At 45.7% G+C, this 26,297-nt stretch overlaps 2 protein-coding genes across 6 annotated transcripts in view; one reads left to right on the top strand and one right to left on the bottom strand.

Annotated features, from left to right (window-relative positions):
- The window catches only part of TAP2 (transporter 2, ATP binding cassette subfamily B member), a 58,028-nt gene extending 46,255 nt beyond the window's left edge, over window positions 1–11,773 (bottom strand). Inside the window, exon 1 of one of the 3 annotated variants that reach the window (XM_073548718.1) lies at window positions 11,634–11,773. The gene's annotated coding sequence lies outside the window, so the exon portion shown is untranslated. The remainder of the gene's footprint in view (window positions 1–11,633) is intronic. The other 2 variants (XM_073548717.1, XM_073548719.1) reach the window with 2 other exon arrangements.
- TAP1 (transporter 1, ATP binding cassette subfamily B member) overlaps window positions 11,664–26,297 on the top strand; it is a 34,369-nt gene continuing 19,735 nt past the window's right edge. The window contains exons 1-2 of one of the 3 annotated variants that reach the window (XM_073548714.1): window positions 11,664–11,681; window positions 11,999–12,087. In XM_073548714.1, the coding sequence (XP_073404815.1) occupies window positions 12,046–12,087 (42 nt within the window). In that variant the 5' untranslated portion in view covers window positions 11,664–11,681; window positions 11,999–12,045. Of the gene's footprint in view, window positions 11,682–11,998; window positions 12,088–26,297 lie in introns of those variants that run through there. The other 2 variants (XM_073548715.1, XM_073548716.1) reach the window with 2 other exon arrangements.

Here is a 26,297-nt window from a genome sequence, read left to right as displayed (position 1 = left end):
CAACAGCACATGTGAAAAAGACTTGGGTATACTAATAGATCACAGACTGAATATGAGTCAACAGTGTGATGCAGCAGCAAAAAAGGCAAATGCAATTCTAGGATGTATTAACAGAAGCATACAGTCTAGATCACGTGAAGTCATTATTTCCCTCTACTCCTCTTTGGTCAGACCTCATCTGGAATATTGTGTCCAGTTTTGGGCACCACATTTTAAAAAAGACATCAACAAACTGGAGCAAGTTCAGAAAAGAGCGACCAGAATGGTGACCGGTCTGCAAACCCTGTCTTATGAGGAAAGGTTGCAGGATTTGGGAATGTTTAGTTTGCAAAAGAGAAGACTGAGAGGAGACTTAATAGCTGTCTACAAATATCTAAAGGGCTGTCACATTGTAGAAGGATCAACTTTATTCTCATTTGCACAAGGAAAGACTAGAAGCAATGGGATGAAACTGAATGGGAGGAGACACAGATTAGATATTAGAAAAAACTTTTTGACAGTTAGAGTGATCAATGAGTGGAACAAGCTGCCACGAGAAGTGGTGAGTTCTCCTTCATTGGAAGTCTTCAAACAGAGGCTGGACAGACATCTGACTGGGATGATTTAGCGAATCCTGCTTTGAGCAGGGGGTTGGACCAGATGGCCCAGGAGGTCCCTTCCAACTCTACGATTCTATGATTCTATGCAGCAACCCAGATTCTCACATTTGTCTCCAGAGGCTGTCCTTTTTCCCTGCTTCTGAGCATGCTCACGGGACTAGCTCTCATTGGAGTTCAGGAGTCAGGTGCTCAGGTCCTGCTCCTGATTTGATTGGTTATGCTCGGGCCTCTGGAGGTTTCCGGCAGGTCCCGTACGCTATAAAAAGTGCGCATGGCCGCTATGCCATGCGCTAGTATTTTCCATACTTGCTGCTGTGTGTTCGGTGATGGATGCTTGGACTGGTGAATGACTTATTATGAAACCCCTTCCCTCTGATAATACGAATGTGTGAGTGATTGGGATACAGCCAGTGTGCCTGCTAGCGCCAGCGCGCTCAAGCATCCTCTGTTGCAGCAGCCTGCGTCCTGCATTGCGCCTGCTAAACTTGCCCCTGCAGTCGTTTTGGCGTCCGCAGTTGTGACGCCGTGCACATGTCCAGTCACGGTAAGACCTCTCGGCTGTAGTGACGTCTACAAACTACTCCGATCTTTGGCTACCGCACGTGTGCCGCTGAGTGTCTGTGAACCTAATACAGACCCAGCGTTTTTGTATTTGTGTTCATGTGTGCAGCTCTGTGAGTCTTTTAACAGAGCTTGCTTTTGTGCATCAGGTGCAGATTTTCCCTGTGCACATTACCGTCCTTGTGCTTTGCCTATTTGGCAGCGGTTATTACATCTGCCGCACGGTGGACCCCGGGCAGCGAACACGCTTTATTTATATTTTTTTAAGTGTGTTCCGCTGCCGTAACAGTGTAATCTACACTGGGCCTGAGATATTAGTTCAGTGTCCTCAAGTCTGTAGGGAGATTCAAATTCTCCCCAGTCCTATATAGACATTTTATACACCATCCAATTTCAGCCTGTTATATTGAGGTGTAATCTACACTGGGCCTGAGATAATAGTTCAGTGTCCTCAAGTCTGTAGGGAGATTCAAATTCTCCCCAGTCCTATATAGACATTTTATACACCATCCAATTTCAGCCTGTTATATTGAGGTGTAATCTACACTGGGCCTGAGATAATAGTTCAGTGTCCTCAAGTCTGTAGGGAGATTCAAATTCTCCCCAGTCCTATATAGACATTTTATACACCATCCAATTTCAGCCTGCTATGTTGGTGGTGGTGGTGGATCTGCTGGTAGTGGCAAAAGCACAATAGCACCTAATGCAGGAGGTGTTGAGCCTGCGTCATCATCTGGCTCCACAAGGCCTCGAAGGCTCCCTTTTCTGGGAGTAGGTAAACCACTTTTAAAGCCGGAGCTTCAGGAACAAATTTTGGCTTACATTGCTGACACAGCCTCCAGCTCTATCGCCTCCTCTTCTGAAGTTTCAAAAAATAAAAGCACTGAGTTGTCATTGGAGGCTCATGGTCAGGAACCACACCTTTCCTTGTGTCCTTCACCCCTACCAAAAGTAAAGGATGCGGCAGGCCACACTACAGATTACTCCATGGAGCTCTTTTCACATACCATGCCTGGGTTATCAAGTCAAATCGTGAATTACCCAGTCCAAGAAGAATCTGACATGGAGTGTACTGATGCACAGCCACTGCTAGATTTATCTGCTGGTACATTCACTCAGAGCACTACATTGTCCTCGCAGTGTACTGAGCCAGAATCTGACCCTGATGAAACTCAGGTGCCCCTTCCCGCATACTATACCACCTTACATGGTGACACAGAGGAAGGTGCACATGACATTGAAGAGGAGGTGATGGATGACCCAGTTGTTGACCCAGATTGGCATCCATTGGGGGAAGAGGGTGCCGCTGCCAATAGCTCAGAAGAGGAGGAGGAGCATCCGCAGCAGGCATCAACATCGCGACAGCTGTTATCTGGCAGGCCCGGAGCAGTCCAAAAACGGGTTACAAAAACCAAAAGTGTTGCAGGACAGCTAGGCCAGACGGTCAAATTAGCACAGCGTGCAAGACCTCAAAATGTCTTCCATAGTAGGAAGAGTGCAGTGTGGCACTTTTTTTAACAAAATCCTAATGATCAGGCAAAGGTTATCTGTAAGAAGTGCGCAAAGACCTTTAGCCGAGGGAAAAATCTGAGAAATTTGAATACCAGTTGCATGCTTAGACATTTAACCACCATGCACTTACAAGCGTGGACAGACTACCAAACCTCACGTACCACATGTGTAACTGCTCCCAATGAAGGTAGTCAGCAACGCTACATCGTTTCCCCCACTGTAAGCCCACCGGTTAGCACACCACCAGCAGCAAATGTTGAGGTGTCGTCGCAAGGCCAAAGCAGACAGGAAATCACAATGTTATTGCTACTAAAGACTGAATCTAGGCCATCAGAAAGAACACCAACTCCATCACCATCATCAACCCTCTCAGTCCGCCATGTCCACAGCTAGTTCCACCATATGCAGCTCTCAAGTCCAGCTCACCCTACCAGAGACTATGAGTAGGACAAGAAAGTAATCATCCTCTCATCCGCGTACAATGGGTTTGAACGCCCACATTGCCAAACTAATCTCGTTAGAGATGATGCCCTACCGGTTGGTTGAAAGCGAAGCTTTCCGCAAACTCATGGCCTACGCAGTACCACGCTATGACCTACCTAGTCATCACTTCTTTTCTCGCAAAGCCATCCCATCCCCCCCATGGCCGGGGTCACCACTTAGCGCATGCAACCGTGCGAGTGCCATTGCCCTGGACAGGTGGATGGGCCGACTCTTGGGCACCGGCACTGGCACAGGGTCCCTCATAGTGCAATCAAGTGTCTCTGACGGTGGGGGTGCACACCCGCCGTCAGACACACCGGCGTACTATGAGGGGCCCAGTGCCAGTACCGACGCCCACGAGTGGGCCCCCCTTGCTTGGGCAGGGCCCCAGCATTTGCAATATTTACCTCTCACTGCTCTTCCGCTGTGTAGTCTGGGCTGTCAAATCGTTCCCTGGGACTGCCACTACAAATTTGGTGAACTGATAGATGATGGTTAAGACGTAGCTATGCCCTGTCCTGCTGGCCGGGCTCTAGCTTCAGATAATCAATGGCTTCCATTTCTTATGGTCGTCGACTCACAATGAGATACAGTGGTGGTTTATCATCAGCTTTCACAGTTTTCCTACTCACAGACGTGTGACATTCCTGCCCACATTTTTAAATGTGCCCTCTCATGCCAATCCAATAGAATCGCCTACAGCCTGTAGCTTGTCTTTTGCACTCCAAAGTTACCTGACAGATCATGATAGGCAATGAGGACCATGTCTAGATCTCTCCCCGTGATCAAAATTTGATGGAGATGAGTAACAGTGATGGGATCAACGGTACTGCGATACAGAAACCCTTTCTTCACAAAGAACTGTTTTCGCTGTCTCCACAGACAAAGTAATTGACGGTCAGCATCGCCTCTGAGAATTCTCCCGGGAGTTTTTCCCGTGATTAGTAATGCCTAAATTTCTGCAATCACTCGACTTTATGTTTGTACTTTTATCCATCTCGTTTCCTCTTGCGGAGAGTCTGGTCTGTCTTACTGAGACAGCAATATATATGAAGATCTAAAAATACCCCAACAGTGTATACTGGTGTACGCTTCAAAAACATTTCCTTTTTTCTACTTTTTAGATTGCTGTCTAATCCATACTGAGGCTGTGAGTGTCTTTGTCGGACTCCAGAAATAAACACGGAGATTTTAAATGTTTAAACTATGCTATATATACCTGTTATCCGGTGATACTGTACCCTTTCTCAACTTTGTGCAATCTTGTCGAATCCATACTGTGCCTGAGACCGTCTGAGTCTGCCTCCTGATTACAGATGAGTGGTGTTTGAGTGGAACTGTTGGCCAAGTTCAAATTCTAGCTGTTTTGGGTGGTGTTAGATCGGTTAGTCGAACTACAACACTTTAATTTAAATTCAGCTGTTCGAGTTTCCGTTCGAGAACGTTTCGTTAAACAAAAGCGTATCTTTTTTTTTACATTAATAATGTTTTTCAATGATAATAGACAGTTTTAGGGCATAGTAGCGGTGTCTGGTAGCCAGCGGTGTAGTACACCTGTGAAGGAGCTACACCGTGTGTGTTTCTAATAATTTTTTACCGCATATTGTCCTGAAAATCCTTTTGGGCCTAATAACTGTGTCTGCTACTCAGAAGAGGAGCCCACCCGTGAACCGAGCTATGCCGCCTGTTTATGAAAGAACCAGTTTTTGACTGCATTTACACCACTTAATACTTTGGGCCTAGTAACTGTGTATGCTACTCAGCAGAGTTGGCCACCCGTGAAGCAAGCTATGCCACCTGTTTATGTAAGAATTGTGTGCTACTCAGCAGAGGAGCCCAGCTGTTAAACAAGCTACAGCACCTGTGGTTTGGACACATAATTTTTTCACATTCTTTCTGGAATGCCGTTTAGGCCTAATTCTGGAATTACGGTTGACCTGCACTTACTGGGAAATGCTTGTTCGCGGGGAAGAATTGTAATCCCAGATCCCCATCACTAACGGGGTTCAACGTGTTATCCGCACCAGTAAGCGATACAAGCTAGTCCTTTCATTGTAGCGCGCGTGCAGCCCTGGACATGTAAGGACATGACAGACCTGTTATTGGCCGATATCGTGTGCCAGAGCCTCGCGTGTCCCTCTAGTAAGCTGGACGCGGACCGCGGGGGCATGCCTGAGTCTCGTTCGTTAATGGAATTAAGCCTGCAATTTGTGCAGCTTTTTTGTGGATGGCATGGTTGAGGTTGCCCGTGTTGAGTCCAATTAAGCCGTAGGCTACACTCCTGGTGGTGCCCTTCTGGACATTCCTTTAAGGTTCATCTTTGCAACCATACTGCCCCCGGAAACCAAACACTTTTCCTGACAGTGACATTCTGGTAAAAGAGCACGATGGCATCACGTCTGTACGCCCTCTGCCTAAACAGTCCAAGTGCAGAGAGATGGAAGATGGGGACGAGGAGGAGTCTAAAGTACAGGGATTCCTTAGCGAGGAGACTTATTTAATTGTTTTAAAGGTTGGGAGCAATTTTTGGGGAGCACGATACTCTGGAGAATTATATCTGGGGCCCACCATACACTGGAGCATTCCAAAGGTGGACATCAGTCACTGGAGCAGCATTTACAGGGCCCATTATACACTGGAGCATTAGAAATGGGGCCCATTATATATGGAGCATTATTTGGGCCCATAAGACACTGGAGCTTCATCCATGGTGAACAACATATACTGTAGCATTATGTGGAGCTCATCATATACTGTATGGAACATTATATGGGACCAATGATTCTGTATGGAGAAATATATGGGCCTCATTACTCTGTATAGCGCACTATGCGGTGGCCATAATACTGTATGGAGTAATATACTGTCTGTTTTTGGAGCTATTGGAGAATTTAAAATGGATATCAGTCATGTGATGTAAGAATTGAAGTATTTTTCATTGTACTATACCGCTATTTCTCTGCCGTATCAAAGGATCATGAATTGTGTCATGTGTTAAAGGAGCCCAGTGACACTCTTTGGCCCTGGGCCCACGAAAATCTGGAGCCAGATCTACCCCCCACCCACAACTTTAGCCAAATAACCCCCAGTTTTCAATGCCTAACTATTATTATAAAGTAAATTAAGGTTGATAAGCTTAAGGAATAAGAATTGATGTTTTTGGCATTAAAATGGGTACTCTAGGTGTGTTTCCTGTCCTCCACTCACTGCCGACTTTTCTTCCCCATTGACTTACATTGGGTTTCGTGTTTCAGTTGGACTTCGACTTTTCACAATAATCGGACGATTTCGTTCAACCCGACTTTTGCGAAAGTCGGGTTTCGTGAAACCCGACTTGACCCGAAAAAAGGCAGTCGCTCATCTCTAATTGTACTGTTTTCCACACGACCCGATCTTTCAAAAAACAAAATTATTTCAACTCTATAAAAAAACACAACATTTTAACTAGCTCTACAAAACAACATTTAAAACCATAAAACATTAAAAAAATAGTTGGCATTACCGTAATCATTCTGACCAGCAGAACAAATAAAGCTACTCGGTCGTTTTTACTACAAAATGAGTGCCATCGAAATTAAGCAAAAAGCTTTCACCCCAAAAAGATTTGTATTCCTGTTTTTAATACATTGTATGATAAAAAAAAATGTCATCCTCAAAGGTTCATGTGGAGCCATAGGTGAGTCCGAACAGGCCGGTCTCCACTTCCAATTTTTCCTCCTCAACTCCCAAGTGCTGTAACTTTTTTATTTTTCAGTGGACTTGTTTTTTTGGTGCATACAATGTAGTATTTTTTTTTCAGCACTTTTGTGGAGTCCATACACCTCTAATTTTTTTTGGATGCGAAATGACCATAAAACAGCAATTCTGCCATTTTGAATTTTCTTTTTGTATCAGTGTTCACAGGCCACAGACTGGACTTCAGAAGTATGGAGGCCTCCCGGTGGCCATGAAAATACCATCATCTCACCTTAATCATGTTGTGGGGGGCCGATGGGGGTTGGTAGGGACACCACCCCTATTTCCAACCTGCTAAATCCTGCTCTGAGGTAAACCTTTTCCCAGTGCAATGTAATAGCAGATCGCACATTGAATGCCAGTGTATGAAACAGGCTCAGGAGCTGGGCCCGCACTATACCTGGGAGATGGCAGCTGCCTGTAAGAACTGTAAGCTCACATCGCTGCTGTTTAACCATTTAAAGCCGCTGTCAATCACTGTGCATCATTTAAAGAATGAGATTGTCGGCTCCTATTGGCCCCATGCAAAGGCATTGTGGGAGGCAAATGGGTTGTTATAGAAGCCAGGGACCTACTAAAGTTCTCCATGGCTGCCATCTTGGTCCTCCTGTGAAGTCTATTGCTGGACTCTATAAAAAAATTTTAATAAAGCTAGATTCTGCAATGCAGTACCATGGTAGTATACAGAACAAGGGATCAATCGCAGGTTCAAGTCCCTTAAGGGAACTAACAATTAAAGTAAAAGAAAAACAATTAAAAAGTAAAAATAAAAACTCTTATCACCACTTTCAACCTTCTTACTGGTAAAGAAATAAAACAATAAATAACCATAGTCCTTATCGCCGCGTCTGTAAAAGTCCAGTCTATCAAAATGTAAAGTTAGTTATGTCGAATGGTAAACGCTATAAGGAGAAAAAATTGAAGCAGCAGAATTGCTGTTTGTTTTTTTTTGTCTCTCCACATCTCCGCAATAATGAGTACTTACCCCAAAACTGTATCAATAAAAATAACAGCACCCCACGCAATAACGAGCCCTCGCACGAACGCTCCAGGTCTCAGAAAATGGTAACACAATTGAAAAAAATTCTATATTTTTTTTTTTTTCAATTTTAACCATTTAAATTTAAAAAAATCTGTATAAGTTTGGTTCTGCCGTAATTGCGCTGGACTGGAGAATCATGCGGCCAGGTTATTTTTAGCGCACATTAAACAACGGCAGAATGACGTTTTATTTTCACTATTTTGGCTGTGTCTGGGGAATAATAAGAAAAAAAAAGTTATGGCTCTGGGAAGGAGGGGAGGAAAGATGGAAGCTGGTAACACTAAACATGGCGTCTGATCTCCGGACAGTAGATTATATGGTGGAGGACTGATGGTGCGTGGATGGCACAAGTTGGAAAGGGGTTAAAGAAAGTGGTCAAGGTTCTGGAGGGACGTACAAAGCCCCCTGGGCTGTCTGAATATTATACAGCAATATACGCTGGAACATTAGAAATATACAAAAATAAATATATTTATATATTACTTATTGCTTGAGTAATGTTTACATACTGTATATATACAGATATATCTATCTTTATATATAAATATAGTGCTGTGGAATATGTTGGCGCTATATAAATACAATTATTATTATTATTTCTTTATATATAAGCAAAAAGTTGTAAATAATATAGATATATTTCTATCTATTTTTGTATATTTTCTAACGTTCCAGCATATCACTGTGCTTGCTTTATTTTTTATTTAATTGCTTTTTTTCTATTACTTTTTGGATTATTCCAACTCAATAAATAAAAAGGTGAATTAAAACAAACATATATATCTCCTATTTACTTGCTTATTTTCTTTTTTTTTGGCATTATTCTACCCCAGCTAATATTTTAATATTAAATGCACCATATTTGCTACAATTATTTTATGTATTCTATCTGTTGTGGATCTTTGTAGTGAATGTGCCAATTTTGGACCTGAACTTGTGGTGTTGTGAGTAGAGTTGAGCAACTTTGGTCGGATCGGGTTTCGTGAAACCCGAATGAAACAAAATTGGATGAAACTGGTCCGACAATGGGAAATAAAAGTCGGCATTGAGCGGATGACATTCATCCACTCAATGCTGACTTTTATTCCTCATTGACTTGCATTGGGGTCGGGTTTCAGACGAAACTCCGACTTTTTTTGCCCTAGTCGGACCAGTTTCATCCAATTTTGTTTCATTAGGGTTTCACGAAACCCGATCCGACCAAAGTCGCTCAGCTCTAGTTGTGAAGGATCGTCCAGACTCAGGAGGGTTTGAGTGTTGCGCCTTCACAGGGTTCACCACTCTCCCTGCTACTTCGTTACGGGTTACCAATCCCAGCTAATGGGAGGTGTTCCTGTTCCCTATGGACCTTACCCTGTACCAATCCTGTTCCCTTGCTATAAGCAATATGATTGTGGCGCTTCATTCACTCCCTGTATGGGTATCCCATTAAAGGATGGAATGTCTTAATTTATATAATTTTTGTGAGTGCATTTTTTGCAATATTACTCTGTATATTGGGCAAAATCTTCCCTATTTTAAGATGGCGCCGACAGACGTGATGCGCTATTGCGCATGAGCAATGAGATTGCGCTTGTCTGTTTGTTTTCCATTTATTAAGATGGCGCTGACTATCATAAGGCGCTGTTGCGCATGAGCGGTAGTAGATTATACACCGCATGTAACTTCCGGCTCTGCGCACTGTGTTGTTGGGAACGCTGGGGCTAGGCGCTTGTCTAATGGTATTGGGGCGAGTCATACTCATTTAAATATGAATGTTACAGCTGCCGCTGATATGTAATTATCTTCTGTATATGACGTTTGTGCATATGTAAATATTCTTTTATTATGTTACGCACTATGGCACTTTATATTAACCCCTTAGTGACGGGGCCAATTTTTTAAATTATGACCAGTGTCACTTTATGTGGTGATAACTCTGGAATGCTTCAAGAAATCCCAGTGATTTTGAGATTGTTTTTTTGTGACACATTATATTTATGTTAATGGTACATTTAGGTTGATATTTATTTTGTTTATTTATAAAAAAATATCAGAAACTTGACAAAAATGTTAAAAAAATTGCAATTTTCAAACTTTGAATGATTATCCTTTTAATCCAGTTAGGAATACCACACAGAAACATTCATAAATAACATTTCCCACATGTTTGCCTTACATCAGCACCGTTTTTAAACGCTAATTTATTTTGTTAGCCTTTTAGGAGGTTTAAAAATGTAGGAGTAATTTTTCATTTTTTTCAAAGAAATTTCCAAAATGTAATGTTTTGAGTGTTTCAAGTGACTTTGGGGGTGCTTTATATTGAAAAACCCCATACGTAATAGTATTTTAAAAACAGCACCCCTCGACATATTGAAAACTTCTGTCAGCTACTTTATTAACCCTTCAGTTAATTTTCAGGAATTAATGCAAAGTGGTATAGCAGGACTGAAAAAGTGTTTGTTTACCACCTAAATGTCACTAACTTCTGAACTGACCACTATAGCCGGGAGACTCTAAGGGTACCGTTACACCTAGCGACTCACCAGCGATCCCGACCAGCTGTATGACGCGGTCAGGATCGCTGGTACATCGCTAAGTGGTCGCTAGTGAGCTGCCACACAGGCAGATCTCACTAGCGACATCGCTGGGGACGGGGGTCGCTACTTACCTGTCACACCAGGCGATCCTGCGTCCTCCCGCCCGGCTCCACGCGTCGCTTGTCGTCACAGCAGGAAGGGCTGCAGGAAGCGCCCGACGAGGAATGGTCCAGGAGCTTCTCGCGCGATCAGCGATAACCAGCGGGGGAGCGGTCGGAGGTAAGTATCACATGCAGCGATATCGCTAGTAATATCGCTATAACGTCACAAAATCGGTGACTTTACAGCGATATCGCAGTGTGTAACGGGGGCTTAAGGCCGCTATTTGGCCGTGAACTGCTATGGCAAACATCAAGACCACACAATCATGATCTCGGTGTGTCAATTAGATTAAAGTGTAAGCCCCCACACTCTATTAACCATTTATTTGATGTTGTCACTTTTGACAGCAGCAACTAAGGGGTTAAACAGATATGGACGGTGCCAACACTGATTGTTTGTGATACACAAGTTGTCAGATATAGTGGACCGCCGACAGCTGCTGGATTGTCACCTGTATGGGGATGCTATTCTCTTATATCTCAGGTCAGTTAAAAGACGTATTGGCGGTCATTAAGGGGTTAAGTGAGCACTTTATGACTGTATGCCACACTCCTGGAGATCTATTTCTATGTATTATATATTATACAATTGTCACAAAATACCTGTATAATTGGTGTGCGATAAGAAGGCACTCATTTGTCACATTGTACTGCTTGAGAAACTTTCTGGACCGAAACGTTGCACTGAATGGGCACATAGCCGGATGGGCTGAATACAAACATCATCATATTGAACTCTCTAAGGCGTGCTGCTTTCAGTTTTTCATGGATAGTTATATATATATTATAGTCTTTTAAATCACAATTTTTTTCTATTCTCTTTGAAAACACTAATGGGAAAAAAATAGATTAATAAATACACTAAGAAAATAAATTATATACAAGTTTTGATAACAGGTGGAAAATCCCTTCCAACTCTTGAGATTATTTCCCATCCATCATATCGGGACTGATCGTGACATAGATAGGTGATCAGTGAATGACGCCCTGCTGGGAGTTGTAGTGCACAGTCTGTACTCACTGCGTCTGCTGCGCCTTCTGCGCGGAGCTTCTGCTCCCGAATCCTCAGGTCTGGATGCGGCGCCTGTGACTGAGCCGGGATCCTGCGGGTGTCGGTGCCCGGGTGTCGGGTGTCGGTGCCCGGGTGTCGGTGCTCAGGTGTCGGTGCCCGGGTGCCGGGTGTCGGTGCTCAGGTGTCGGTGGTCTGGTGTCGGCGGTCGGGTGTCGGTGCCTGGGTGTCGGCGGTCGGGTGTCGGTGCCTGGGTGTCGGGTGTCGGTGCCCGGGTGTCGGTGCTCAGGTGTCGGTGCCCGGGTTATCACTGGCTCCCTCTGTTACATTGTATTATATTACACGCAGCTTTCACTTTCGATCTCCTGTTACTGCAGCGATTCCGGGAACAGCCGGGGATTTCTGAGCGCCAGGAGGACAGCAGATGACACCGGATCAGAGGCAGAGAGGATCGCACCGGGCTGAGGTGAGCGACCGCCGGACCTGAGCCGCACGGTGTGGTGATGTGGGGAGGCCGCATTATGCATTTTATTTATTCTTTACAGCTTTTCTTTACGCCATTTTGGGGTCCTTCAGACTTTCCTATCTCTTTATACCATTTTTTTTTTTGGGGGGGGGGCGAGGTGTTCCCCATTATACTTTATTAGTAGCGGTTGTGGCGATGTCAGATGTATTAATTTCTTCAATTATAAGAGTTGAGCAAAAAAGCTTTGTTGGAGCCCGGTCTTAGGCTATGTGCACACGGAGTTTTTTGGATCTGCGGATTTTGTAGTGAAAACCACAGATAAAATAGTCCTGCGGTCAGGGCCGGTTTTAGACAAAGTGGGGCCCTAGGCAAAAGTTTAAAGTGGGTCCCCAAATGTTAACATTGTAAAACCACACATTTAGGTTACATTACATGAGCAGGAAGTGGATACAGGTGGCAGAGGGGCCTGGAGCCAGTGCTGGCACTGTGGCCCCCATATTCAGGGGCCTTATATCGGTCAATGGGTCTGCCACTACTAGCATTACACAGGAGCGTGGCTAGGATCAGAAAAGATTGGAGGGCCAGGCCCCAAGACAAAGAGTTGTCCCCCAACCCCCTCTTAATTTTTTTTTAACACTGCAGATAACACAGCAGGGCTCCCAACTGTCCTGGATCCAGCGGAACAGTCCTGATTTTGACACTCCCACCCGATATCCAGGCCGGGATTGCAGTTTTCCCGCACTGCGAATCAGCCACCACGCCCACCTGTCATTTCAGAAGGGGCTGTGTACTGATCGCTATACAATTCCCTCTATGCATAGCACACTCCAGAACAGAAGCCCTCCCCAGCGACTCTGACCTCATCTTATGTAACACCAGAGATAGCAGTAATAACTCTTGGAGAACAGAGAATGTAGTAGATGTCACCTGCAGTCCTATGTAACACCACAGATAGTCTTACTCTGAAACGCTATGGCTATGTTCACATGCATTTTTTTCAGTAGCCAAAACCTGTTCAATTGGCAGTAAAAATGTTGCGTTCAAAACACCTGTTTTTCAGCTTGTTTTCTGGGGTTATTTACACTTTTCTCAGCTTTTTTTAAAGTGAGGATGATTGCTTTGTCTACAGTATGTTTAAGGCCACGTTCACACGTTGAGTATTCGGTCAGTATTTCACATCAGTATGTGCAAGTCAAAGCCAGGAGGGTGAGAAATCCAGAAGTGGTGACGTGTTTCTACTATACTTTCCTCTGATTGTGCCACTGCTGTTTCTGCATTACAAATACTGACGTGAAATACCGACCAAATACTGAACGTGTGAATGACACTTAATAGTTTAATTCACCAAAACCATTTAAAAAATTGCAGCAAAAAATACCGATGCAATATCTGCAGCTTTCTTTTTTATTCTTTCATTGCTTTCTAAAGGTGAAAACACACTGAAAGAAGTGACACGTTGTAGATTTAAAAAGTGCTACAGTTCTGAAATTCAGTCAGAAAAAAATCAAGCGCATGCTGGAGATTTCGGAAATCTCATATGTTTTGCTGGCACTTTAAAAAGCCGCTCTTGGCCACGTTCATATGCAGAATTTCTGCAGCTTTTTCTTCTGCAAATAAGAAGCTTACAGCATTTTACAGCACAAGCAAAGACTGAGATTTTCAGAGATCTCCCGCACGCCCTTTTATTTTCTCCTGACTGAATTTCACAACTGCAGCGTTCTTTAAATCTGCAGCGTCACTTCTTTCAGCAATTTTTTGCACCCGTAGAAAGCAATGAAAAAGTTTTAGAAAATCTCACCCCTACCATGTACTGGACGCAGTGATTTCGCACGGTTCAGTGACCACATGTGGAATCACGGGCGTTCAAAAGATGGCAGCAGTTTAGACGGAGCATAAGTCCGCTACGTTCAAAGTGCTGCCATTTCCGGATCGACAGCACATACCCTAAAAAATGGGCATTTTGAAAGCAGTGTTTTTACTGCCAAGAGAGCCAGCTTTAACATAGTAACATAGTTTTGAAGGCTGAAGGAAGACCTTATGTCCATCTAGTTCAGCTTATTTTTAGTGCAGCTGTTCTGCATTGTTGATCCTGGGGAAGGCAAAAAACCCACAGAGTAGAAGCCAATTTTCTCCATAGGGAAAAAAATTCCTTCCCCTAAGCTGCGTCAACCATCTACCTATAATATTCTGTTATTCGTAACCTTCTATACTGTTACTCACAAGAAAAGCATCCATTCCTTTCTTAAATTCATTCAGTGAGTTGGCCATCACCACTTCCTCAGGAAGAGAATACCAGAGCCTCACTGCTCTTACCGTGAAGAACCCTCTTTTAAGCTGGTGCAGAAATTGTCTTTCCTCCAAACGAAGAGAATGCCCCCTTGTTCTTGTCACAGTCCTTGGTACAAACAGTTCATTGGAGAGATCTCTGTATTGCCCTCTGATATACTTGTACATATATATTAGGTCTCCCCTATGTCTTCTCTTTTCTAGAGTAAATAGACCTAATTTTGATAACCTTTCTGGGTATTGTAGTGAACCAACTCCATTTATCATTTTAGTAGCCCGCCTTTGAACCCTTTCAAGTTCAGTAATGTCTTTCTTGAGCACCGGCGTCCAAAATTACACACAATCCTCCAAGTGTGGTCTGACGAGTGATTTGTACAGAGGGAGAATTATGTTTTCATCTCGTGTCCCCAGACCTCTTCTAATGCATCCCATGACCCTATTTGCTTTGGTGGCAGCTGCCTGACACTGGGCACTGTAATTTAGCTTCTTATTGACCAAGATGCCTAAGTCTTTTTCCATGTCTGATTTCCCCAGCAATTTCCCATTTAGTAAGTAATTGTAGCATCAGTTTCTCCTTCCCATGTGCATAACCTTACACTTATCTGTGTTAAACCTCATTTGCCATTTTTCAGCCCAATTCTCCAATTTACTCAAATCTGTCTGTAGTTGCAAACTGTCCTCCTTTGTGTTAACTACCTTACATAGTTTTGCATCATCTGCAAATACTGATATTTTACTGTGTAAGCCATCCACTAGGTCATTAATAATTTTTGGCTGCAAAAAAAAAAGGCACCAAAAACGCTGATTCCTATGCAAACCTGTACTAGTACTATATACACTCACTGGCCACTTTATTAGGTACACCATGCTAGTAACGGGTTGGACCCCCTTTTGCCTTCAGAACTGCCTCAATTCTTCGTGGCAGAGATTCAACAAGGTGTTGGAAGCATTCCTCAGAGATTTTGGACCATATTGACATGATGGCATCACACAGTTGGCGCAGATTTGTCGGCTGCACATCCCTGATGCGAATCTCCCGTTCCACCACATCCCAAAGATGCTCTATTGGATTGAGATCTGGTGACTGAGGAGGCCATTTGAGTACAGTGAACTCATTGTCATGTTCAAGAAACCAATCTGAGATGATTCGAGCTTTATGACATGGCGCATTATCCTGCTGAAAGTAGCCATCAGATGTTGGGTACATTGTGGTCATAAAGGGATGGACATGGTCAGCAACAATACTCAGGTAGGCTGTGGCGTTGCAACGATGCTCAATTGGTACCAAGGGGCCCAAAGAGTGCCAAGAAAAAATTCCCCACACCATGACACCACCACCACCAGCCTGAACCGTTGATACAAGGCAGGATGGATCCATGCTTTCATGTTGTTTACGCCAAATTCTGACCCTACCATCCGAATGTCGCAGCAGAAATCGAGACTCATCAGACCAGGCAACGTTTTTCCAATCTTCTACTGTCCAATTTCGATGAGCTTGTGCAAATTGTAGCCTCAGTTTCCTGTTCTTAGCTGAGAGGAGTGGTACCCGGTGTGGTCTTCTGCTGCTGTAGCCCATCTGCCTCAAAGTTCGACGCACTGTGCGTTCAGAGATGCTCTTCTGCCTACCTTGGTTGTAACGGGTGGCAATTTGAGTCACTGTTGCCTTTCTATCAGCTCGAACCAGTCTGCCCATTCTCCTCTGACCTCTGGCATCAACAAGGCATTTCCGGCCACAGAACTGCCGCTCACTGGATTTTTTTTCTTTTTCGGACCATTCTCTGTAAACCCTAGAGATGGTTGTGCGTGAAAATCCCAGTAGATCAGCAGTTTCTGAAATACTCAGACCAGCCCTTCTGGCACCAACAATCATGCCACGTTCAAAGGCACTCAAATCACCTTTCTTCCCCATACTGATGCTCGGTTTGAACTGCAGGAGATTGTCTTGACCATGTCTACATGCCTAAATGCACTGAGTTGCCGCCATGTGATTGGCTGATTAGAAATTAAGTCTTAACACACAGTTGGACAGGTGTACCTAATAAAGTGGCCAGTGAGTGTATATGTATGGTTTACCCTTGTTATTTCACATGGGAAGTCATTTATTTCTATATCATAAATCCCCTGATTCAGCAGACAATATCCTTGTCATGTCATCCAGACAGTAGTGACAGGAGGTCGCCCTGTCACATTACAAGCAGTGATAAGTGACTGTGGTCAGAGCTGATGCTGATCGCTGCTGTATGTGGCTGTGAATCCTGATCCTACAGCAATCAGCACAGAGCTCTGGGACCACAGTGAGTAAATCACTGCACTTTGACCTGATATTGCTGCTCTTACCAGGTTCTGTGGCTTCATTTAGGCATATCCATTCTCAGGTCAGTGCTAGGAGCAGCCATGACACAGGAGGAGACATAGAGCTGCAGTCATCTGCTGTGCTGTAATCGGACCCTCCCCCTCACTCTCAACTTTTAACCTAACTGCAGGGAGAGACAGGGGGGCTCAAGGGGCTTTGCGAGAGACACTCCAAGACTTCAGAGCAATGCACAGCGTTATTCACTGCTGTACACCCTCTGGGCACTTCATAAATGGACTGCAGATGCAGGGGGCCCCCTTTGTAGGTGGGGGCCCCAGGCATCTGCCTGGTCCAAACGCCGGCCCTGCCTGCGGTTTATCTGCGGTTTAGCCCTGCGGTTTTACACCTCATAATGGATGAGGTGTGAAACCGCAGCAGAATCCGCACAAAGAATTGACATGCTGCGGATTGTAAACCGCAGCAAAACCGCGCAGAAAAATCCGCAGCATGTGCACTGCGTTTTCCAGTTTACCATTGAAAACAATGGTACTGTATAGAGTTGAGCGAAACGGGTCGAAAAAATTCAAAAGTCGCCGACTTTTGTCAAAGTCGGGTTTCATGAAACGAAACCCGACCCTATGATGAGGTCGGCCACGAGGTCGGCGACTTACGCGCCAAAGTCGCGTTTCAAAAGTTTGTTTTGCGCTCTTTTTCAGCCAATCAGGATCCACGGACACTGTGGGCAACGTGATGACATAGGCACGGGTCACCACCATCTTTCAGAAGGGCATGCAAGTGATTGGCTTGCTTTGTTGGGCGTCACAGGGGTTATAAAAGGGCGTGCACGCCGACCGCCATCTTACTTCTGCCGATCTCAGTATAGGGAGAGGTTGCTGCTGATTCTGTAGGGAGAGCGTTAGGCAGGGAAGAAGACCAAAAAACTGCTTCTGCTGCTAGTGATTTGGCCTGCACAACACACCCGTCACTGTGTGTGCAGTGCAAGGGGAGGCTATATAGTGGTGTATCAGTGGTGTTGGTTGTTGGGCTGCCTTCTAAGGCTTCCTGACAGGCTGGCATTGCTGTTTACCCACTGCTCCGCAAACTGCTTTTTTAAAAGCAATCCAATCTCCCTTATCCTCTAGTCACTTTGGTCACAGCTGTGCCATCGAGCCTGTCACATAGCACTCAGATATTCATTGGGCCTCAAACTGCTTTTTTAAAAGCAATCCCAATTTTTTTTTTTTGTCCTGCTGAGAAGAAAAAAAAACTGCTTCTGCTGCTGATAGCAATTTGGCCTGCACAACACACCAGTCACTGTGTGCAGTGCAAGGGGAGGCTATATAGTGGTGTATCAGTGGTGTTGGTTGTTGGGCTGCCTTTTAAGGCTTCCTGACAGGCTGGCATTGCAGTTTACCCACTGCTCCGCAAACTGCTTTTTTAAAAGCAATCCAATCTCCCTTATCCTCTAGTCACTTAGGTCACAGCTGTGCCATCGAGCCTGTCACATAGCGCTCAGATATCAGTGGGCCTCACACAATCCAAAAGTGTCCAGTGTCCAAAAGTGTGTGCAGAGATTCAAAATCTCACTTATCCTCTAGTCACTTAGGTCACAGCTGTGCCATCAAGCCTGTCACATAGCGCTCAGATATCAGTGGGCCTCACACAATCCAAAAGTGTCCAGTGTCCAAAAATGTGTAGAGATTCAAAATCTCACTTATCCTCTAGTCACTTAGGTCACAGCTGTGCCATCGAGCCTGTCACATAGCGCTCAGATATTCATTGGGCCTCACACAATCCAAAAGTGTCCAGTGTCCAAAAGTGTGTGCAGAGATTCAAAATCTCACTTATCCTCTAGTCACTTAGGTCACAGCTGTGCCATCGAGCCTGTCACATAGCGCTCAGATATTCATTGGGCCTCACACAATCCAAAAGTGTCCAGTGTCCAAAAGTGTGTGCAGAGATTCAAAATCTCACTTATCCTCTAGTCACTTAGGTCACAGCTGTGCCATCAAGTCTGTCACATAGCGCTCAGATATCAGTGGGCCTCACACAATCCAAAAGTGTCCAGTGTCCAAAAGTGTGTGCAGAGATTCAAAATCTCACTTATCCTCTAGTCACTTAGGTCACAGCTGTGCCATCGAGCCTGTCACATAGCGCTCAGATATTCATTGGGCCTCACACAATCCAAAAGTGTCCAGTGTCCAAAAGTGTGTGCAGAGATTCAAAATCTCACTTATCCTCTAGTCACTTAGGTCACAGCTGTGCCATCAAGCCTGTCACATAGCGCTCAGATATCAGTGGGCCTCACACAATCCAAAAGTGTCCAGTGTCCAAAAGTGTGTGCAGAGATTCAAAATCTCACTTATCCTCTAGTCACTTAGGTCACAGCTGTGCCATCGAGCCTGTCACATAGCGCTCAGATATTCATTGGGCCTCACACAATCCAAAAGTGTCCAGTGTCCAAAAGTGTGTGCAGAGATTCAAAATCTCACTTATCCTCTAGTCACTTAGGTCACAGCTGTGCCATCAAGCCTGTCACATAGCGCTCAGATATCAGTGGGCCTCACACAATCCAAAAGTGTCCAGTGTCCAAAAGTGTGTGCAGAGATTCAAAATCTCACTTATTCTCTAGTCACTTAGGTCACAGCTGTGCCATCGAGCCTGTCACATAGCGCTCAGATATCAGTGGGCCTCACACAATCCAAAAGTGTCCAGTGTCCAAAAGTGTGTGCAGAAATTCAAAATCTCCCCTGTCCTATAGACACCTTGTACCTTGTTTTACATACTATATAGTTTGTTGGATATTGTCTACATTTCTACCAAAAATGAGGAAGGCTGGTGGAAGAGGCCGTGGAATTGGGCGGGGGTTGGCAGCTGGTAATGATGGTGTTGGTGGTGGATCTGATGGTAGTGGCAAGAGCAAAATAGGACCGAATGCAGGAGGTGTTGAGCCTGCGTCATCGTCTGGCTACATAAGGCCTCGAACGCTTAGTTTTCTAGGAGTTGGCAAACCGCTTTTAAAGCCAGAGCATCAGGAAAAAGTTTTGTCTTACATTGCTGACTCAGCCTCCAGCTCTATCGCCTCCTCTTCTTCAGTTGTAAAAAGTAAAAGCACTGAGTCGTCATTGGAGGCTCATGTTCATGAACCACACCTTTCCTTGTGTCCTTCACCCCAACCAAGATTGAAGGATGACGCAGGCCATACTACTGATTACTCCATGGAGCTGTTTTCACATACCATGCCTGGATTATCAAGTGAAATGGTGAATTACCCAGGCTAAGATGAATCTGACATGGAGTGCACTGATGCACAGCCGCTGATGGATGATTCTGCTGGTATATTCACTCAGAGCACTACATTGTCCTCGCAGTGTACAGAGCCAGATTCTGACCCTGATGAGACTCAGGTGCCCCTTCCCGCACACTATACCACCATACACGGTGACACAGAGGAAGGTACACATGACATAGAAGAGGAGGTGATGGATGACCCAGTTGTTGACCCAGATTGGCATCCATTGGGGGAAGAGGGTGCTGCTTCCAATAGCTCAGATGAGGAGCATCCACAGCAGACATCGACATCGCAACAGCTGTTATCTGGCAGGCCCGGAGCACTCCAAAGACAGGTTCCAAATATCAAAAGAGTTGCTGGACAGCTTGTCCAGAGGGTCAAAAGATCACAGCGTGCTAGGCCGCAAAATGTCTGCCAAAGTAGGAAGAGTGCAGTGTGGCACTTTTTTGAATAAAATCCTCATGATCAGGCCAAGGTTATCTGTAAGAAGTGCGCAAAGACCTTTAGCCGAGGGAAAAATCTGAAAAATTTGAATACCAGTTGCATGCTTAGACATTTAACCAGCATGCACTTGCAAGCGTGGACACAACACCAAACCTCAAGTACCACATGTGCAACTGATCACAACGAAGGTAGTCATCAACGCTACATTGTTTCCCCCACTGTAAGCCCACCGGTTAGCACAGCAGCAAATGTTGAGGTGTCGTTGCAAGGCCACAGCAGTCAGGGAATCCCACTGTTATATCAACGAAAGACTGATTCTAGGCCATCAGAAAGAACACCAACTCCATCACCATCATCAACCCTCTCTCAGTCCGCCCTGTCCACCGCTACTTCCACCATATGCAGCTCTCAAGTCCAGCTCACCCTCCCAGACACTATGAGTAGGTCAAGAAAGTACTCAGTCTCTCATCCGCGTACACTGGGTTTGAACGCCCACATTGCCAAACTAATCTCATTTGAGATGATGCCCTTTCGGTTGGTGGAAAGCACAGCTTTCCGCGAACTCATGGCCTATGCAGTACCACGCTATGACCTACCCAGTCGCCACTTCTTCTCTCGCAAAGCCATCCCAGCCCTCCACCATCATGTGAAAGACCGCATTGTCCATGCACTCAAGCAGTCAGTGAGTGGAAAGGTGCACCTCACAACTGATGCATGGTCCAGTCGGCATGGCCAGGGCCGTTACGTGTCCATCACTGCGCACTGGGTTAATGTGGTGGATGCAGGGTCCACAGGGGACAGCGGTGGTGGGACAGTGCTGCCTAACCCACGGTATAGGAAACAGTTGGCTGTAGGCGTTCCACCCTCCTCCTCCTCCTCCTCCAGAAGCGAAAGCTCGTCCACAGAGCGCAGTCGTACGAGCACTCCATCTGCAGCTGCCACTGTTGCACACGATGTGTCCCCCTATCGAGCAGCTAGTGGAAAGCGTCAGCAGGCTGTGTTGCAGATGATGTGTTTGGGCGACAGACATACCGCCGAGGTGCTGGCCGAGTACTTGAAGCGACAAACTGAGTCATGGCTGGGCAGTGTACATCATGAGGCAGGCAAGGTAGTTAGTGATAACGGCCGTAATTTTGGGGCAGCCATAGCCCTTTCAAAACTCAGCCACATACCTTGCTTGGCTCACACCTTGAACCTGGTGGTGCAGTGCTTCCTCAAAAATTATCCGGAGTTAACAGCCCTGCTCCAGAAGGTGCGAAGACTGTGCGCGCACATCCGCCGGTCGCCTGTACACTCCGTTCGTATGCAGAAGCTGCAGCGATTGCTCCACCTTCCCAACCACCGCCTCATTATCGAGATTGCAACAAGGTGGAACTCCACCCTGCACATGGTGGAGCGGCTGTGCGAGCAGAGGCAGGCCATAATGCATTTGTGGGAGGATACACGGTCAGGCACTTTGAGAGCAGACATGGAGTTGACAGGTGTGCAGTGGTCGAAGCTGAAAGACCTCTGTAAAGTCCTTCAGTGTTTTGAGGAATGCACACGGCTGGTAAGTGCAGACGACGCCATCCTAAGCATGAGCATCCCACTTATGCGTCTGCTCATGCAAACTTTGACGCACCTTAAGGAGCAGGCGTCTGCAGCCAATGTTGATGAGGAGGAAGAGGAGGAGGGAATCCTTGATGACATTCAGCCATTGTCTGCTCAGGGACCTCTCCTGGACGAGGTGGAGGAAGAAGAGGAGGAGGAGGAGGATGATGGGGATGATTACTTAGGGGAGGAGGATGCATCTCGTGGGGCAAGTGAAAATGTTGGCGTGGAAAGGTCTGGTACAGGGTTTGTGCGTGACTGGAGGGATGTGGATTTGCCAGAAAGTGCTCCTCCACCCAGCACTCGTAGTGCATCATTGACACCGGGAACATTGGCCCACATGTCAGATTATGCCTTGCGGATCCTAAAAAGGGACCCCCGCATTGCCAAAATGATGAACGATGACAACTACTGGTTGGCCAGCATCCTGGATCCACGCTATAAAGGCAAATTACAAAACATCATGCCACAGGAGAACCTTGACCTAATATTGGCTAATAAACAAGCAACTCTGGTAAATCGGTTGCTTGAGGCATTCCCAGCACACAGCAGCGGTGATGGTTCTCACACGAGCCGTACGGGCCGGGGGCAGAGGTGTTCGTGGTGCACACAGCAGAAGTGGCGTTGGAGACAGGGGTTTCATGACAATGTTGTGGACTGATTTTTCAAATACCGCTCACACAACTGGTAATACTGCATCGATGGAAAGTGACAGGAGACAGCAGTTGTCAACCATGGTTACAAACTACTTTTCCTCCCATATCAATGTTCTCCCACACAGGTCATTCCCCTTTGACTATTGGGCCGCTAAACTGGACACCTGGCCTGAATTGGCACAATATGCCTTACAGGAGCTCGCTTGCCCAGCTGCAAGTGTGCTATCGGAAAGAGTCTTCAGTGCAGCTGGATCAATCCTGACAGAAAAAAGGACCCGTCTGTCAACCCAAAATGTGGATGATCTAACCTTCATTAAAATGAACCATGCATGGGTTTCCAAGGATTTTGTCCCACCTTCCCCTGATGACACATAGGGTGACAGAAAAATGGCTTTCTTTGGTCCACCTCTTCCTGGAACTTCACCTATTTCGCCTTTTGCATCAGCTGAATGTCCAACATCAACATATGCCACTTTCTAAAACTCCCTAACTGTGCTGCCTCCCCCCCCATGGCCGGGGTCACCACCTAGCGCACGACACCGTGCGAGTGCCGTTGCCCTGGACAGGTGGGTAGGCTGACTCTTGGGCGCGGGCACTGGCACAGGGTCCCTCATAGTGCAATCAAGTGTCTCTGACGGTGGTGGTGCACACCCGCAGTCAGACACACCGCTGTACTATGAGGGGCCAGTACCGACGCCCACGAGTGGGCCCCCCTTGCTTGGGCAGGGCCCCAGCATTTGCAATCTTTACCTCTCCCTGCTCCTCCGCTGTGTAATCTGGGCCGTCAAATCCATACTGTGCCTGACACCGTCTGAGCCTGCCTCCTGAGACATATATTTTGAATGTGTACGCTATCCATACATGTTATCCGGGGATACGGTACCCTTTCTAACCTTTGTACAATCACGTGCAATCCATACTGGGCCTAACACCGTCTGAGCCTGCCTCCTGATGTACAGACATATATTTTGAATGTGTACGCTATCCATACATGTTATCCGGGGATATGGTACCCTTTCTAACCTTTGTGCAATCACGTGCAATCCATACTGGGCCTAACACCGTCTGAGCCTGCCTCCTGAGACATATATTTTGAATGTGTACGCTATCCATACATGTTATCCGGGGATACGGTACCCTTTCTAACCTTTGTGCAATCACGTGCAATCCATACTGGGCCTAACACCGTCTGAGCCTGCCTCCTGAGACATATATTTTGAATGTGTACGCTATCCATACATGTTATCCGGGGATACGGTACCCTTTCTAACCTTTGTGCAATCACGTGCAATCCATACTGGGCCTAACACCGTCTGAGCCTGCCTCCTGAGACATATATTTTGAATGTGTACGCTATCCATACATGTTATCCGGGGATACGGTACCCTTTCTAACCTTTGTGCAATCACGTGCAATCCATACTGGGCCTAACACCGTCTGAGCCTGCCTCCTGAGACATATATTTTGAATGTGTACGCAATCCATACATGTTATCTGGGGATACGGTACCCTTTCTAACCTTTGTGCAATCACGTGCAATCCATACTGGGCCTAACACCGTCTGAGCCTGCCTCCTGAGACATATATTTTGAATGTGTACGCTATCCATACATGTTATCCGGGGATACGGTACCCTTTCTAACCTTTGTGCAATCACGTGCAATCCATACTGGGCCTAACACCGTCTGAGCCTGCCTCCTGAGACATATATTTTGAATGTGTACGCTATCCATACATGTTATCTGGGGATACGGTACCCTTTATAACCTTTGTGCAATCACGTGCAATCCATACTGGGCCTAACACCGTCTGAGCCTGCCTCCTGAGACATATATTTTGAATGTGTATGCTATCCATACATGTTATCTGGGGATACGGTACCCTTTCTATCCTTTGTGCAATCACGTGCAATCCATACTGGGCCTAACACCGTCTGAGCCTGCCTCCTGAGACATATATTTTGAATGTGTACGCTATCCATACATGTTATCTGGGGATACGGTACCCTTTCTAACCTTTGTGCAATCACGTGCAATCCTTACTGGGCCTAACACCGTCTGAGCCTGCCTCCTGAGACATATATTTTGAATTGTACGCTATCCATACATGTTATCCGGGGATACGGTACCCTTTCTAACCTTTGTGCAATCACGTGCAATCCATACTGGGCCTAACACCGTCTGAGCCTGCCTCCTGAGACATATATTTTGAATGTGTACGCTATCCATACATGTTATCTGGGGATACGGTACCCTTTCTAACCTTTGTGCAATCACGTGCAATCCATACTGGGCCTAACACCGTCTGAGCCTGCCTCCTGAGACATATATTTTGAATGTGTACGCTATCCATACATGTTATCCGGGGATACGGTACCCTTTCTAACCTTTGTGCAATCACGTGCAATCCATACTGGGCCTAACACCGTCTGAGCCTGCCTCCTGAGACATATATTTTGAATGTGTACGCTATCCATACATGTTATCCGGGGATACGGTACCCTTTCTAACCTTTGTGCAATCACGTGCAATCCATACTGGGCCTAACACCGTCTGAGCCTGCCTCCTGAGACATATATTTTGAATGTGTACGCTATCCATACATGTTATCTGGGGATACGGTACCCTTTCTAACCTTTGTGCAATCACGTGCAATCCATACTGGGCCTAACACCGTCTGAGCCTGCCTCCTGAGACATATATTTTGAATGTGTACGCTATCCATACATGTTATCCGGGGATACGGTACCCTTTCTAACCTTTGTGCAATCACGTGCAATCCATACTGGGCCTAACACCGTCTGAGCCTGCCTCCTGAGACATATATTTTGAATGTGTACGCTATCCATACATGTTATCTGGGGATACGGTACCCTTTATAACCTTTGTGCAATCACGTGCAATCCATACTGGGCCTAACACCGTCTGAGCCTGCCTCCTGAGACATATATTTTGAATGTGTATGCTATCCATACATGTTATCTGGGGATACGGTACCCTTTCTATCCTTTGTGCAATCACGTGCAATCCATACTGGGCCTAACACCGTCTGAGCCTGCCTCCTGAGACATATATTTTGAATGTGTACGCTATCCATACATGTTATCTGGGGATACGGTACCCTTTCTAACCTTTGTGCAATCACGTGCAATCCTTACTGGGCCTAACACCGTCTGAGCCTGCCTCCTGAGACATATATTTTGAATTGTACGCTATCCATACATGTTATCCGGGGATACGGTACCCTTTCTAACCTTTGTGCAATCACGTGCAATCCATACTGGGCCTAACACCGTCTGAGCCTGCCTCCTGAGACATATATTTTGAATGTGTACGCTATCCATACATGTTATCTGGGGATACGGTACCCTTTCTAACCTTTGTGCAATCACGTGCAATCCATACTGGGCCTAACACCGTCTGAGCCTGCCTCCTGAGACATATATTTTGAATGTGTACGCTATCCATACATGTTATCCGGGGATACGGTACCCTTTCTAACCTTTGTGCAATCACGTGCAATCCATACTGGGCCTAACACCGTCTGAGCCTGCCTCCTGAGACATATATTTTGAATGTGTACGCTATCCATACATGTTATCCGGGGATACGGTACCCTTTCTAACCTTTGTGCAATCACGTGCAATCCA

The sequence above is a fragment of the Dendrobates tinctorius genome, unplaced genomic scaffold (assembly GCF_039654945.1).
Source record: "Dendrobates tinctorius isolate UK_male_01 unplaced genomic scaffold, ASM3965494v1 ptg000158l, whole genome shotgun sequence".
Taxonomy (NCBI): Eukaryota; Metazoa; Chordata; class Amphibia; order Anura; family Dendrobatidae; genus Dendrobates; species Dendrobates tinctorius.
This window is presented reverse-complemented; position numbering and strand designations above follow the sequence as displayed.